At 45.0% G+C, this 15,021-nt stretch overlaps 1 protein-coding gene across 1 annotated transcript; it reads left to right on the plus strand.

The window, feature by feature from the left end:
• The first annotated feature begins 8,052 nt into the window (after positions 1-8,052).
• SMPD1 (sphingomyelin phosphodiesterase 1) lies at positions 8,053-14,672 on the plus strand. Its single transcript, XM_020975851.2, has 6 exons — positions 8,053-8,736; positions 9,759-10,531; positions 11,842-12,013; positions 12,418-12,494; positions 13,488-13,633; positions 13,776-14,672. Exons 1-6 carry the CDS (start codon positions 8,461-8,463, stop codon positions 14,183-14,185), a joined length of 1,854 nt encoding a protein of 617 aa, XP_020831510.1. The 5' UTR covers positions 8,053-8,460; the 3' UTR covers positions 14,186-14,672.
• Positions 14,673-15,021: the final 349 nt, after the last annotated feature.

Here is a 15,021-nt window from a genome sequence, read left to right on the forward strand (position 1 = left end):
CTCCAATCACAATGATCTGCAAAATTTCACTTCAATTCTACCCAAAGCAGAGTCAAACTTCCTCACATTTTTAAAACACCTTGAAGGCAGCCAGAATCAATATCCAAGGGTGGCTTACCTCAAAACAAATACCCACTCATCAAGGCTGGGACAGCTTTGGACTCAGAAGGGACATAAGAATTGCAAACCCAGAGAAAAACACTCTCCCAGCCTTTCCCCAAATAGCTTTTATAATGTTAAAAACCCTTATTTTTGTAATGTTAAACACATTACCCCTACACCAGACACATTGGTGGGAGGGATAAAGACAGCCATTCAAACTCTTAGCCTTGGGATCCCATTAAACCTGAATTCTAATCCTGGGCCCTTTTTCTTCTCTTGGCCCTAGCCATCTTGGGCTGCAAGCTCCTTATCAGTTAAAGGCTGCTTGCTGGCCTTCCACTAACTTCTGAGAGATTCTCTCCTTTTTTATTCTAATCTCAATCTCCCCCAGAAAGCCTGAGGCAGGAGGTCTTTCCCACTGTTCCTTTTCCAATCTCAGACCTCAAAAGTTACCCCCAAATTTTTCTGGTAGACACAAAACATCCATAGACAGACAGACACACAGGGTGCGCGCAATCCTATTTCTAACCTTGACCGGTCAAAACAAACTCATTTTGACCTAGGGTCCCCTTTGAATAGGTTCTGAGGTTTCTCTCTCTTTTTTTTTTTCCTCCTTTTCTTTTCCTCTTAGGAAAAGGGGGCAAGGAGCGGTAAGGCGGAGGGGCACCAGACAAAGGAGGGGCAGAGCTCGGGGCAGAAGACACAGGAAAAAGGGAAAGATCATTGCTATAACGTGCGGTCTTTTCCTCAAGCGTGGCAGTACCAGTGGGGTCGAGGGGGCTGTCACCTATGGAGAGATTAGCAAGGCAGGGGTAGAGAGATTCGCACGTGCAGAAGGCTGGGGGTTAAGGGGAGAACGCAAAGAGGGATCTTCTTTTAAGGGCATATCGATAGAAACTGAGTCATCATTTTTTCCTTTAGGTTCAAGTTTCGTTTGAGACTCTATATTTACGGCTCCATGGTTACTGGGGTCTATGGGAGGGCTTAGGACCCTCTCACTATTTTCTCTTTTAAAGATAACACTTCCTCCTTAATAATTTTTGAAACATCTCTGTCCTGATGATAGATACTCAGTAAATCATTAATACAATTCCAATAATTGAAGGCAGTAACGGGGACCTTTTCTGGGCCAAATGTCTTATAATAGTCATTAAGACAATCTCCAACCCTTTTCCATCGTTTCTCATCAATTGTTCCTTCCTGTGGGAACCAGGGACAAACGTCCTTGAGGAAACAAAAAAACTGAATCAAATCTTTCTTTTTAACCCTTACTCCTCGCGCCTTTAAAGAGTCTTTAAGACCCGTCACAAACTTCTCATGAATACTAATGTCTTGTCCCATTGTACAGACGCCTCACTTACCTCAGGTCTCAATTCCTCGGGGCGGGCACTCCCGCGGCGACCACCGTCACTATTGTCTAGGCTGCAGCTTAATTCTCAGAGGTACATCTGACAAAAGACCATTCCCAAAATCCACAAACCTTCGAGCCCCACGTTGGGCGCCATCTGTCCCGGCCTGCGGGACACCACGAGGGCCTGAAGGGAGAAAAAAGGGGACGGGGACAAGAGACGCCAAGAATGGAGACAAGACAGGCTTTCTGATCAAGTCTCGTTTATTGAGGGCAATACTAGCAGTAATTATACTCCAAGAAAAGGAAGTAAGGGCTTTCCAAAGGTCAAGGAAGGGGTGATAAGGTTATCAGAACATATTGTTTCCAAAGAAGGATGGGGGAATCTACCTTTACAATCGTACTGTTTCATTGTTAGCACAGGTGGCTGGTTCCTGGCCCCCTACAATCCCCAGAAATGTGCCACCATCCCTTCCTCTGTTTCTGAACAGTCCTTGTATAAATGAAAACCCAGAACTGATAAAAGGACATGCAGTGGTCACTATGGAACAGGTATCAGTTACATAACAAAGGTATGACATTGGATTACTAGATATGCGACATTTTTACCACTGAAACTAAACCACAGTGGCATGTTCTGTCAGCAGTCCTTGAAAAAAAGGGGGGGGGTGGAGCTTACAGAGTTTATCTGCTCCAAAATTCAAAATGGAATTTACAAGGCTAGCATTTGGGAGTTATACTGAGAGTAAGTTTGTTGTCCTTTTTTTTAAAATTAATTTATTTTGATTTATCAGCAGTCACTTCCATAAGCTTTGAGTTTTAAGTTTTTCTCCTCCTTTCTCACCTCTCTCCCCAAGATGATGTGCAATCTGATATAGGCTGCACATATACATTCCTATTAAACATATTTTCACATTAGTCATGTTGTAAGGAAGAATTAGAACCAATAGGAGGAACCACAAGGAAGAGGAAACAAAACAAAACAGAAGTAAAAAAAAAAAGAGCAAATAGTATGCTTCGATCTTCATTCATGAAAGAAGAACTCCATAGTTCTTTCTTTGGATGTGAATAGCATTTTCCATCATGAGAGTTTTGGAGATGTCTTAGATCCTTGCATTGCTGAGAAGGGCTAAGTCTATCAAAGTTAGTCATTGCGCAATGTGGCTGTTACTGTGTATAACAGTCTCCTGATTCTGCTCACTTCCCTCAGCATCACTCTGCACAACTTTCTCCAGGTTTTTCTGATGTCCACTTGTTCATCATTTCTTACAGCACAACAGTATTCCATTACATTCATGTACCACAACTTGTTCAGCCATTCCCCAGTTGATGGGCATCCCCTCAATTTCCAGTTCTTGGCCACCATAAAAAGAGCTGCTATAATTATTTTTGTACATGTGGGTCCTTTTCCCGTTTGTATGATCTCTTTGGGATACAGCCCTAGAAATGCTATTGCTGGGTCAAAGGATATGAACATTTTTGTAGCCCTTTGGGCATAGTGCCAAATTGCTCTCCAAAATGGTTGGATCACTTCACAACTCCACCAACAATGCATTAGTGTTCTAATTTTTCCATATCTTCTCCAACATTTATCATTTCCCTGTTTTATCATGTTGGTGTGATATGGTGCCTCAGAGTTGTTTTGATTTGCATTCCTGTAATCAATAGTGATTTAGAGCATTTTTTCATATGACTATAGATGGCTTTAATTTATTTATCTGAGAACTGCCTGTTCATATCCTTTGACCACTTATCAACTGGGGAATGACTTGTATTCTTGTAAAATTTGACTTAGTTCTCTATACGTTTTAGAAATGAGGCCCTTGTCAGAGAGACTGGCTGTAAAAATTCTTTCCCAGTTTTCTACTTCCTCCTAACCTTGATTGCATTGGCTTTGTTTGTGCAACAACTTTTCAATTTAATGTGACCAATATTATCCATTTTGCATTTCATATAATGTTTTCTGTCTCCTGTTTGGTCATGAATTCTTCTGTTCTCCATAAATCTGACAGGTAAACTATTCCTTGCTCTCCCAGTTTGCTTATAGTATCAGCCTTTTTATCTAAGTCATGAATCCATTTTGGCTTTATTTTGCTATATGGTATGAGATTTTGATCTATGCCTAGTTTCTGCCATACTCTTTTCCAGTTTTCCCAGCAGTTTTCATCAAATAGTGAGTTATAAGTTTGTTGTCTTGATACAACTGACTCCATTTTGTGATGAAGTGCTCTGATGTTTGTTGTTCATAACTTGTTTTTCAATATTAAGATAAGCATTATAGGTTTGTAAATAACATGCATGTTCATAAATAACTTGCAAGTTAAAACATGAGACTCCTAGATAGGACAGATTGCCAAAGGGAAAATTTGATAAATAACCTCATCATTATTTCATGTTGTCAGGAACCAATCAAATTAATTTGTTGGTGGGGGGGGAACCTAGATTGCCAACCACCAATCAGAATTTGGGTATAACCAGCTAACATCTATAACTAGAACTATAAGAAACTCAGCCCCACACATACACACACCCCTATCCACAGCCTTCAGGCTGATCTTAGGTTGTGACTAGGTTTGGCTCCTGCATTCCTATATGTTCCATTTGAGTCTCAATTGAAACCCAAATCCCAAAGCCCATTGGTATGGGATTCTTTCTTCACTGGTGGAAATAAAGGCCCTTTGCCTGTGTGAGGGGTAGGGTAGAGTCAGCAAGACCAGGAGATTCTAACTTTGAGAGAGATGATGGACATTCCAATCTCTCTTCAGATTACTTTAGGGAGATAATGATTCTAGGAAGAAGTCAACATGTAGAATTTCAATCATATGCCCATTCATACCTTACTACATTAGAGACTTCAGGAAATTTTCCCCTATGAGTAAGATCTGGGACTCTCCCTTTCGGTTGAGCTGAGATATCTCATTCCCGATGGGTGTGTTCCTTCACTCTGTGTTGTCTGGTACGTGTTCTCATATGTGTGCTTTTTCTGATTTCTGTTCTGATACCAACTTGGATAAATGTGTTTCTTGTCTACTTACTAGGTAGGGTCATTTTGGAACTAGTATTTGGTGGGAATAGAATCAAGCCTTGGGTATAAAGCATGGGGCTCCCTTTCCCCCACTAAGAAATAGTGATCAGGAGTTCAGTTTGAACCTCAAAATTACATCTCCTAGGTTAATAATATTTAAAGAACTGGAAATTATCATTCTTACCTGGTATCTCCTCACTCAGAGGAGAGGAGAATGGCCAGCTTCTGTCCCCAACCTCCTGCTTCCCCTCCCAGAAGGAATTAAAGTCTCCTCTTGAAGAAGGGTAGGGGAGAAGACACTAGAGATATCTAGTCTTACCTGTCAGACACACATTATATACACGTTATACATCTTGCTACACAATTATCCTGCATGTTCACTTAAGGGCAGAGCTGATTGACTAACTTTGTTGACATCCTGGGCAACCACCTTGGAGGGTGACACATGGCTTCCAGCTGGGCGGGAGAGGGAGACTTGTCCTTGAGTGTCAGTAAGAGACATGCTTATTGAGAAATTCTAGGTAATCAGGTTGGTGGTGTGTTCCTAGTGAGACTGACATTAGCATTGTCTAATAGATAACATAAACCAATGTTTACATGCGTTTGATTAATAAATTTGATTGCTAGCATTGAGAAGTATAAGTCTAATTAATTTTTCCATTTCACTAGCTACCAAAAGTAATAGTAAGTTTGTTTTGTGATGGGCCTCTTGAAGACAGCTTTGACTCCTATTCTACCTCATCAGCCAGAAATTCTTGGGGCCAAGTGGGAGGGATATTGTAACAAAAGTCTTCTTATCTCTTTGATATTTGCCTCTCTTTTGTTTCTATTTCCTCTTGCTGCATTTAGAGTAAGCTTTAGGAGATAGGCAACATTATTAATTACAAAGTATCTATAATGACTTAGGTTACTTGATACAACATAGCACATTCCTCTCAGTGGTGTCTAGCCAGATTGTTCTGGCTTCTAAGCAGGATTCTGATTCTATCTATCTATGTGCCTATGTCTACCTACCTACTTAACCATCTTTGAAAATTGTTTACTTCTGCCTCCAGATGCACTGGCCCTGCTCCAGCTCCCTGGAAAAGTTCTGCCTTGGGGCAATAGAATCAGGCCTTGGCCTTTATCTTCACAATGTCCACAGATACTGGAGTGGTTTGCCATTTCCTTCTCCTTCTCCCTTCCCTTCCCTCGCCCCCCTCCACAGTTGCTTTGAGGAACAGCTTTTGTTCAGTTGTTTTTCAGTCATGTGACCTCATTTGGGGTTTTACTGGCAAAGATACTGAAACGGTTTGCCATTTCCCTCTCCAGCTCATTTTACAGATGGAAAAATTGAGACAAACAGGGTTAAGTGAATTGCCTAGGGTCACCCAGCTAGTAAATTTCCGAGGCCAGATTTGAACTCAGAAAGATAAATCTTCCTGACTCAGGCCTGGCACTCTATCCACTGGGCCCCCTAGCTGCCCGTACTTCCCCAACAGAAACAGCTACTTATATATAAAGCTCTATACAGAACACACCGTTACATTTATGTGGTTGCCTAAGACACCTTTGAAATACAAGTAACCAAGATAGAGAGAGGAGGGACCTTTCATCACTCAAAGACAGGTGAGGAATAAGGCTCAACTATAAAGAAGGAGCAGAGCCAATCAGTGACAGGAGCTCAGAGGAAAGAGCAAGCACTGATGCTTAAACTTAGAATGATTTACAAGAAGTGTGCTGGTAAAATTTTAATAACCAGCCCTCCAAAAACACAACAATTTTTCAGTTCAATCTACATTATTATAATTTTCCCACCATTTTCTTAAGCTTAGACAATTAATAAAACAATAAATCAAGGCTTGATTTCTAGCATTTGCTGACTTCCAAAGTATAAATACACTGAAAACTTTAAGAGCTAACCAGAACACCCCTTTAAGGATCCCAGGGGAAAAAAAGTCAATATTCACAATGTTTCCTCCTTTAAAATATTAAAAAGGCACTGATGTATACTTCAGTTCTTAAGAGACAGCCTCTACAGCAATCCAGATCCAACCAAATCATCCCCGAAGTATTCAATCAATTATCTTCCCTGAATGGTGACTAAATGGTGGTAGTCACCAAGTTCTGAGGCCTAGGGTACTCAGTCATCAAGTGAACTTCAGTCAACAGGCAACAGACACAATGTTCTGTTGAAGGGAATGGGACCAATCTTTCCTAAAGGGAAGTCTTTAAAGTTCAAACAAAGAAATGCCTTATCCCATAACCTCGGCATTCCAAGATAAGACCCTTCTTGATACACCTTCTATGTATTTATTCAAAATATTTATCACATGTAGTATTTTTTTTTTTGCTATGTGAATCAGCTTTAATTTTCTATGTTTTGCTTAAAAATTTCCCCGAACTCTGACATGATTACCTGCTACTCATTGAGAGCAGGAATCACTGGGAACTACTGACATTTCGAAGAAGAAAATCAGTAATTTAGAAAGATTAGTTAACCTTGCTACATAGGTAGATTAGAGGAAGAGGGAGTCCTGAGTCAGGGACACCAATTAGGAGACATTAGTCTTGTCCTGAGATGTTGTGAAACTGAACTAGGGTGGGGATCAGGGAAATGGGATGATTAGGAAAGCTGTGTGGTATTTCAAATGGGGGAGGGTGGTAGATAGTTAAAGCCAGACTACATGGTATAGTTTAGGGAAAGTACTGGAATAGAAACCAAGATTGTTAAATTCTGGCTCTAGCTGCATGACTTTGGTAAGTGACCACCTTTCTGGGCTTTTATTTCTTCATCTTTAATAGAACATTGGGTTATATGGTCTCTGAACTCCATTTTGGGGTAGGTAGGTGGCACAGTAGATTGAATGCTGGGACTGAAATCATGAAGACCTGAGTTCAAATCTGAACCTCAAACACCCTGGGCAAATAACCTGTTTTCCTCAATTTCCTCATCTGTAAAATGAGCTAGAGAAGGAAATGGCAAACCTCTCCAATATCTTTGCCAAGAAAACCCAAACAGGGTCATGAAGAGTCAGACACAACTGAACAAGAGTTCCTTTTCAATTCTTGACACTCTGAGTCAAAAACAACCTTGACAGATCAAAACAGGACGAATGGTATAGTGAGGAAAATTTCCAGAGGGAGCCAGTCTTGCTCAGAGGCACAAGCTTAGAGACTCTTGTCCCTGATCATCAGGGAAGAGGATGATAATATCTCCCTTCCGGCCTCCTAGATCTTAGTACTATGTCTGCAGCATCTCCTTCCAGAGCTTGGTTCAAGTTCACTGAGGGGGTGGGGGAGAGGAGGGCTTTGGAAATGGGTTCATTCTCTAGCTCCTTTCCCAGCATCAGCACGAGCAAAGGCTGCACTCTTCCACCACACACTTGCCCTTCTCATACAAAACAGGTTGGTAGGACTGAACTCTCAAAGCAGCCAGTGAAAGCAGCAAAAACTAATTAAAACTCAAAGGCTTATACCCATTTCAGCCACATGAGAATTTAGGTTGCTACTGAACTACAACTCCCACAATCCTCTGCAATGCCACCCTCAACTAAACAGTGCCACTCCTTTATACTTTAGGTCATTTCCCATCTTAGTTCCCCATTTTTGACAGAGTCCCAAGAAAGGGGAAGTAGGTTGAGGGGGAGATGGAGGTAGATGAAAAGAAGACTTAGATCCCTTTTCCTCACCTAGCAGCCCTGGGGCAGAGATCCCAGGGACTCCACCCGATCCCGCAGAGCTGGCCCAGCCCAGTCAGCTGACTTTGGGGGAAGAGGAGGAAGAGGTGGAGCTGCCTGGCCGGCTTGTCAGCTGAGAAGCCCAGGAGGCTGCAGACAGTGCAAGAAGAGGACATTTAAGCCTGGGACAGAGCCCTGGGGACCTGAGGGACCTAGACTCAGGAAAGAAGAGAAGCAAGCCAGCCTGCTGAACTGGAGGGACTTGGGCCACAGGGAGCCCAACTGGGCCAGGAACTTGGCCACCACCCTGCCTAGGACATAAAGAAATGCAGCCACACTGGGGCTTTTGTGGCTGGACCTTGTGGGATCCCTCAGGGGGGCAGGCCCGAGGTCGGAGACCTCTGGGGAGCATTTGGATTGGATTGGCCCTGGGTAGCTTCCTGGCTCTCTGCTGGTTGGCTGAGGCCGGACCAGAGCCTGGCAGAGGGGACCCCCAATGGCTACAGCAAATCCTCCCTGGGCTTGGTGTTGAATTTGGGTTGCAGAACATCAGCTGCTCTGTCTGCAAAGCCCTGTTCACTGCCATCGATATTGGGCTGAAGGTGAGCTCCGAAAAGGGTCCTCCAAGGGTGGAGTTAAGCCTCCTTAATAATAGGGGAAAACACAAGGATTTAGGAAGACTGAGAGGCCATAAGAGGGTTCCCTAAAGAACTGAAGTAGAAATTTTGTACAGTGAGGGTCTGTGGTATGGTGGTACAGAGAGAAAGGAGGGGAGAAGGGGACAGGCATTAATTAAGCACTTACTATGCGTCAGGTACCGTGCTAAGTGTTTTACAAATATTATCTCATTTGATCTCCATAACCATCCTGGGAAGTTGGTGCTATTATTATCCCCATTTTACAGATGAGGAAACTGAGGCAGGAGTTAAGTGATTTGCCCAGAGTCACACAACTAGTAAATGTTTCAGGTCTTCCTGACTCCAAGACCTCAATGAGATGAGGCAGGTGCACAGAGGAGCAAGACCAGAGATACTTTAGTGAGAGGCATCTTTTAGGATGGAAAATCCCAAATGAGAAAAATTTGGAAAGCAATGCTAATAGGGAAAATCCTCATGGTGGATGGGAACATAGGAGATATGCACATTCAGATCACTGTGTCCCCTCACTCACTGGCAGATATTAAATCAAAGCTTCTATTGGCCATGGGGATGGGGTGGAGGTTTAATTAGTAGTGTTGAGTGAGGGTGTTGTTTCTATCCCACACCATTAAGTTGGAGTGGTCCTGAGCCAAGTAACCAGCTCAGTTATGGCTTCTGCCCTCTGGAGGAGGTACTACACTGACCACAACAGGTAGGCTAAGAAAGTGAGGGCATTTTCCATAGGATGTATGCCAGGGTTAAAGCGTGGAGTGGACTTCAATTGGGAGAGTCCTAGAAACCTTTATAGTCAGGGTAAAGGTGGAATTAGTCATTAGCTCTTTATTTGACTTTACCATGTATAGTCTCCTGGTCCTAGGGTGAGATGAAGCCATGTGCCTATGCCTGGGTGGGTACCATTATGTAAATCTGAGGATAGCTGTCTTGCATCTCCAGTCTATCACTGATCTGTATCCCTCTCATTGCAGTTGGAACCCAGTGTGGCCCGAGTGGGATTAGTGGCCACCGCTGTGTGTAAACAGCTGAACTTGGCACCACCCGATGTGTGCCAGTCCATTATCAAACTTTATGAGAACGATATGGTGGAGATATGGACACATTCAGTGCTGAGCCCCTCTGAAGCCTGTGGGCTACTTCTAGGTTCTTCCTGTGGACACTGGGATATCTTCTCGGCCTGGAATATTTCCTTGCCTGCTGTGCCCAAACCCCCATACCATCCTCCTGCTCCCCCAGCACCTGGTGCCCCCATCAGCCGTGTGCTCTTTCTCACGGACCTACACTGGGACCATGACTACATGGAGGGTGCAGATCCTGCCTGTCCTGACCCCCTGTGTTGCCGAAAAGGCTCAGGTTTGCCACCTTCCTCCAGACCTGGTGCTGGCTACTGGGGTGAATACAGCAAGTGTGACCTGCCGCTAAGGACCTTAGAGAGCCTGCTAGCAGGGGTAGGCCCTGCCGGCCCCTTTGACATGGTCTACTGGACAGGAGACATCCCTGCCCATGATGTCTGGAGTCAGACCCGCCGTGACCAATTACGAGCACTGACTACCATCACTACGCTTGTGAAGAAGTACCTGGGGCCTGTGCCTGTCTATCCAGCTGTGGGCAATCATGAGAGTGCCCCAGTCAACAGCTTCCCTCCCCCCTATGTGCATGGGAACCACTCGTCCAGGTGGCTTTATGAAGCTATGGCCACAGCCTGGGAATCTTGGCTCCCTCAAGATGCCCTCCACACTCTCAGGTAACTGGAGGCACCCAAGGGTGGGCAGGAGGTGGAACAGGGGAGAGAACTGGGTGGGAAGAGATGATGAGAAATGGTAGCTTGGGAAAACATTCCTGGTATCATTGTGCACCGCAAACAGTTTTCAAAGAGTGGTCTGGGGAGCACCGGTGGTCCCCCAAACCCTTTCCTCAATGGCAAAGTTATTTTTACAATCATACTATTATGTTTTAAGTTCTAATGCAATCTATATTGATAGGTATAACCCACCTTAACAAAAAGGTCTATAATTTTAAGGAAGTCCTGAGACCTCCCAGTTTGAGAACTGCTGCTGTATAGGATGAGGGTGGGGGTGAGGGGGACTCTAGTCACTTTGCTCTTTAGTCATCTAGGCTGAACCTTTCTTCCTTTGAATTGTTTTCCTTCCCATCTCCAGCACCTAATTCAGTGCTTGACACATAGTAGGTACTTTAAAAAAAAGTTGCTTGATTGATCCTCATCCTGAGTCAGGTCTTGATCACTTTTTTTTTTGGAGGGGGGGCTAAGTTAAGTGACTTGCCTAGGGTCACACAGCTAGTAAGTGTTATGTATCTGAGGCTGGATTTGAACTCAGGTACTCATCCTCCTGACTCCAGGGCCAGTGCTCTAGCCAGTGCACCACCAAGTTGCCCCTCAATCACTTCTCGAGTAGCCTATTGTAATAGCCTCCTGGTTGACCTTCCTGCTTCTATTCAGTCCCTCTTCACACAGTTAATAAATGCAGACAAAAAGTACCACTTTCAGGGTATTACTCCCCTGCTCATAAATATTCCATATAACCTACAGTAGTATAAAGTCTAAACTGCTCAGTCTGGCTTTCAAGGCCCTCCCAATCTAATTGCAGTTTATTTTTACATGTCTTGTCTCCCACTCCTACCCTAAACAGATGGTCTGATTCAGGCAGCTCACCTTGACTCACCCGGGTCCCCTGTCTATAATGCCCTCCTTGTTCTCTGCAACAATTCAAATCTTGCCCATCCTTCAAGGCTTCACTCAAGCCTTTCCTAGGCACTCCACCTTACACTGATCCCAACCTTCTCCAGGCTTCTATGGCATTGGCCCCTTTTGACCTTAGGTGGTGTTTTGTTGGTTTGTTTGACTTCTCATTATCTGATTGTCCCAGCTGAGTGAGTATTCTCTACTAAAACTGTAAACTCAGGAGGGGCAGGGTCTACCCTATCTTTATACTGCTTTAGTATCCCCCACAGGCAGACCTACTGCTGCTCACTTGGTAACCTTCAATAGATGGTGTTTGCATTGAATTGACCCAGCCCTTCCCTCAAATGTTTCAGGATTGGGGGGTTCTATGCCCTTTCGCCAAGGCCAGGCCTCCGCCTGATCTCTCTCAACATGAACTTTTGTGCACGGGAAAACTTCTGGCTGCTGATCAATTCCACAGACCCTGCAGGGCAGCTGCAGTGGCTGGTGGGAGAACTGCAGGCTGCTGAGGACCGAGGAGAAAAGGTGAGGAGGACATGGGGCTGGGAGAAAAGAGAAGGGGAGGTCTTCTGGGAGCAGGGATAGCAAAGGTGAGCACTGGTAGCGATGGAAGGCAGGCCACCTTCCTGGCCCACCGTGCAAAGGTGCAGTCTTCTTTGTTTCATCACTCTCACTATAGTTGAAGATGCTGTGTTTTCAAAGCTTCTGGCCTTTCAGTAGTCAACTGGGAATATATTACATAATCCCACTTCTGTCCCAAAGTTCTGGGTTTCTGAATAAAGATGGAGCTCCATACCCAACATGTCACACCATGTCTCCTTTACCCAGAGGACATTTACACCCCAAGTCAGAGGGTGCTTTCTTCTTTTGGAGGGCCAGGTAGCCCCAATTCCCTGCAGCCAATGTGATGCCACTCCTATCCCCCTCAGGTACATATCATTGGTCACATTCCCCCTGGGCACTGTCTGAAGAGCTGGAGCTGGAATTACTACCGAATCGTGGGCAGGTAAGAGGAGAGGAAGCATTGTGGGGTGGTAGGTATAGGGCTGGTCTACTTGGCCCAGTTCAAATCCTGCTTCTGACACATATCAGTGATCAAGGGCAAATCACTAAACCTCTCAGTGAACCCACACTACTCTCCAAGACTATAAGTTACACATAAACTGCTGATCTACATCTGTGGAAGGAGTTTCTACACAGGCAGTTCCCCAGACATATACAAGTATATGGGGGAGGTTGGATCTAAGGAGAGAAGCGGAGCATGATTTGGGATCTGAGGAAAGTGTTATGGCTAATTTATAGCACTTAAGCTTACAAGAAGGGCAGATAAGTGGTGCAGTGGCTAGAGTGCTGGAACTGAAGTCAGAAAGACCCATCTTCCTGAGCTCAAATCTGGCCTCAGATACTTACTAATTGCGTGACCCTGGGCAAGTCACTTCCCTCTGTTTGCCTGTTCCTCATCGATAAGATCAGCTGGAGGAGTATCTCTGCCAAGAAAATCCCAAATGGGGTCATAGACAGTTGGATGAGACTGAAACAACTGAACAATAGCAACAAAGCTTTATGAAGGGTTTTCTGCAATTTTTCCTATCTACTCCACCAACAACCCTGCGAGGTATAATAGGTACCTAGACCTCTTCTCTTCACTTCCTAGAAGAAGAAACTGATGAGCTGAGAGGCCAAGTGATTTTCCCCACATTCACCCACAGACTTATAGAAATGAGTTATTACAATAATATAGAAGAGAGTTGTGAATTAAGAGCACTGGGTTGAAAGAGGATCTGTGTGAAGTGTGGTTCTGCCACTTCTTCCCTACATGACCGATGGCAGGTTGACTCACCTTTCTTTGAATTAGCTTGCTCTTCTATAAAAATATACGAGTTAGGCTTTGATCCCTAAGATGTCTTCTAGCTATAAAGCAACAATCCTATGAACTACCAGGATGTGCTGTCCTCTTTTCTCCGTAGAATGAATCAACGAATGTCTTCCCCTTTACTAGGTATGAAAACACCATAGCTGCTCAGTTCTTTGGTCACACCCATGTGGATGAATTTGAGATTTTCTATGATGAAGAGACCCTGAGCCGGCCCTTGGCTGTGGCCTTCTTGGCCCCAAGTGCTACCACCTATGTGAATCTTAACCCTGGTGAGTGTGATAGACGGAAGTCTGACTGGGTAAGGGGTGGGCTGTATAGCCATCTGTACCTCCCTCAACCCTTGTGGGCTGTTCCTCCCTCCGGATTGTACCTTTAACCCCTGATCAGTGCCTTTCCTGTCCTCCCTTGCAGGTTATCGAGTCTACCTAATTGATGGCAACTACTCAGAGAGTTCCCATGTGGTCTTGGACCATGAAACCTACATTCTGAACTTGACACTGGCCAATGCTCCTGGGGCCACCCCCCGCTGGGAGCTCCTCTATCGGGCCCAAGAAACCTATGGGCTTCCTAATGCTCTGCCAAACGCCTGGCACGACCTTGTGTACCGCATGCGGGGGAACGAAGGACTTTTTCAGACCTTCTGGTACCTGTACCACAAGGGTCACCCTCCCATAGAACCCTGTGAGGGTGCCTGCCGCCTTGCTGCCCTCTGTGCCTTGCTTTCTGCCCGTTCAGACAGCCCTGCTCTCTGCCGCCACCTCATACCAGACCTGCCCTTACCCCACACTGGAAGTCTTTGGCAGAGGCTCGCCTTTTGCTAGCGAAGGGAAGCTCAGCCAGCCAGCCAGCAGGGATCAGGAAGGAGGCCCAGTGCATGGCAGAGGAAAGGAACACCTGATCTCTATCTCCATCAAGCACTATGCAGGAGGAGGAGGGTTACATATCTGGACGTGCCTTAGATCAGGTGAGCAAGGATAGGTGATTTCTATTTCCCTGGAGGCATCTCAGCACCTGAGAGACGTGTCTGGTTGCACAGGAAGGAGGAAGCAGCTAGCTCTTAGGACACAGCTGAGGGCAGGAAAATGAAGCCTCTACGTAAGCAACACCCACTAAGACTACTGCTCCTACTTCCCTCAATACTATACATGGGTAGGAAACAGGAGCCCCTTCCCTTGCCCTCAAGTTGGTTGCCTCAAAGATATCAAAACTGAAAGGGCTAGTACTTCCCTCTGCCTGCTGGACAGAAGTTCCCCATCCAAGGTCACCTAATCCCCTGGGACTGTTACAATAAACACATATGACTCAGTAGCCTCCTTGCCTCATTGCACCGCCCTTCCTGCCACAAAACACAAACCCAGCAAGCCCTTCATCACCGTCTCTAATTAACGGCTCCACACTCTCTACTACAAACAGACTTAGGAAGGCCTTGCGCCAAGGGACCACAAAGGGGCACCAAATGGGTCACTCTGACAGCTTTCACTCAAGAGACAAGGGAGGTTTAGAGCTTCCTCACAGAAATTCTGGGATGAAGTCATTGTCAGCCTAGGATTGCTTCAACTGAAGGCAGAGGGCAGATGAGGTGGAGTGTGTGGCCAGAAACAGCATCCAGCCTAGGGGAACAACATCATGGCTTTACTACGAAGTGTCCAACTCTTTC

This window comes from Phascolarctos cinereus, unplaced genomic scaffold, assembly GCF_003287225.1.
Source record: "Phascolarctos cinereus isolate Bilbo 61053 unplaced genomic scaffold, phaCin_HiC Scaffold_726;HRSCAF=1367, whole genome shotgun sequence".
In the NCBI taxonomy this organism is placed as follows: domain Eukaryota; kingdom Metazoa; phylum Chordata; class Mammalia; order Diprotodontia; family Phascolarctidae; genus Phascolarctos; species Phascolarctos cinereus.

Excerpts from the sequence above, each read along its gene's own strand:
- SMPD1 (XM_020975851.2), top strand. The coding sequence starts at position 8,461 with ATGCAGCCACACTGGGGCTTTTGTGGCTGGACCTTGTGGGATCCCTCA. Across the intron at positions 8,737-9,758 it reads CCATCGATATTGGGCTGAAG|TTGGAACCCAGTGTGGCCCG; the intron begins GTGAGCTCCGAA and ends CTCTCATTGCAG. Across the intron at positions 13,634-13,775 it reads CTATGTGAATCTTAACCCTG|GTTATCGAGTCTACCTAATT; the intron begins GTGAGTGTGATA and ends CCTCCCTTGCAG.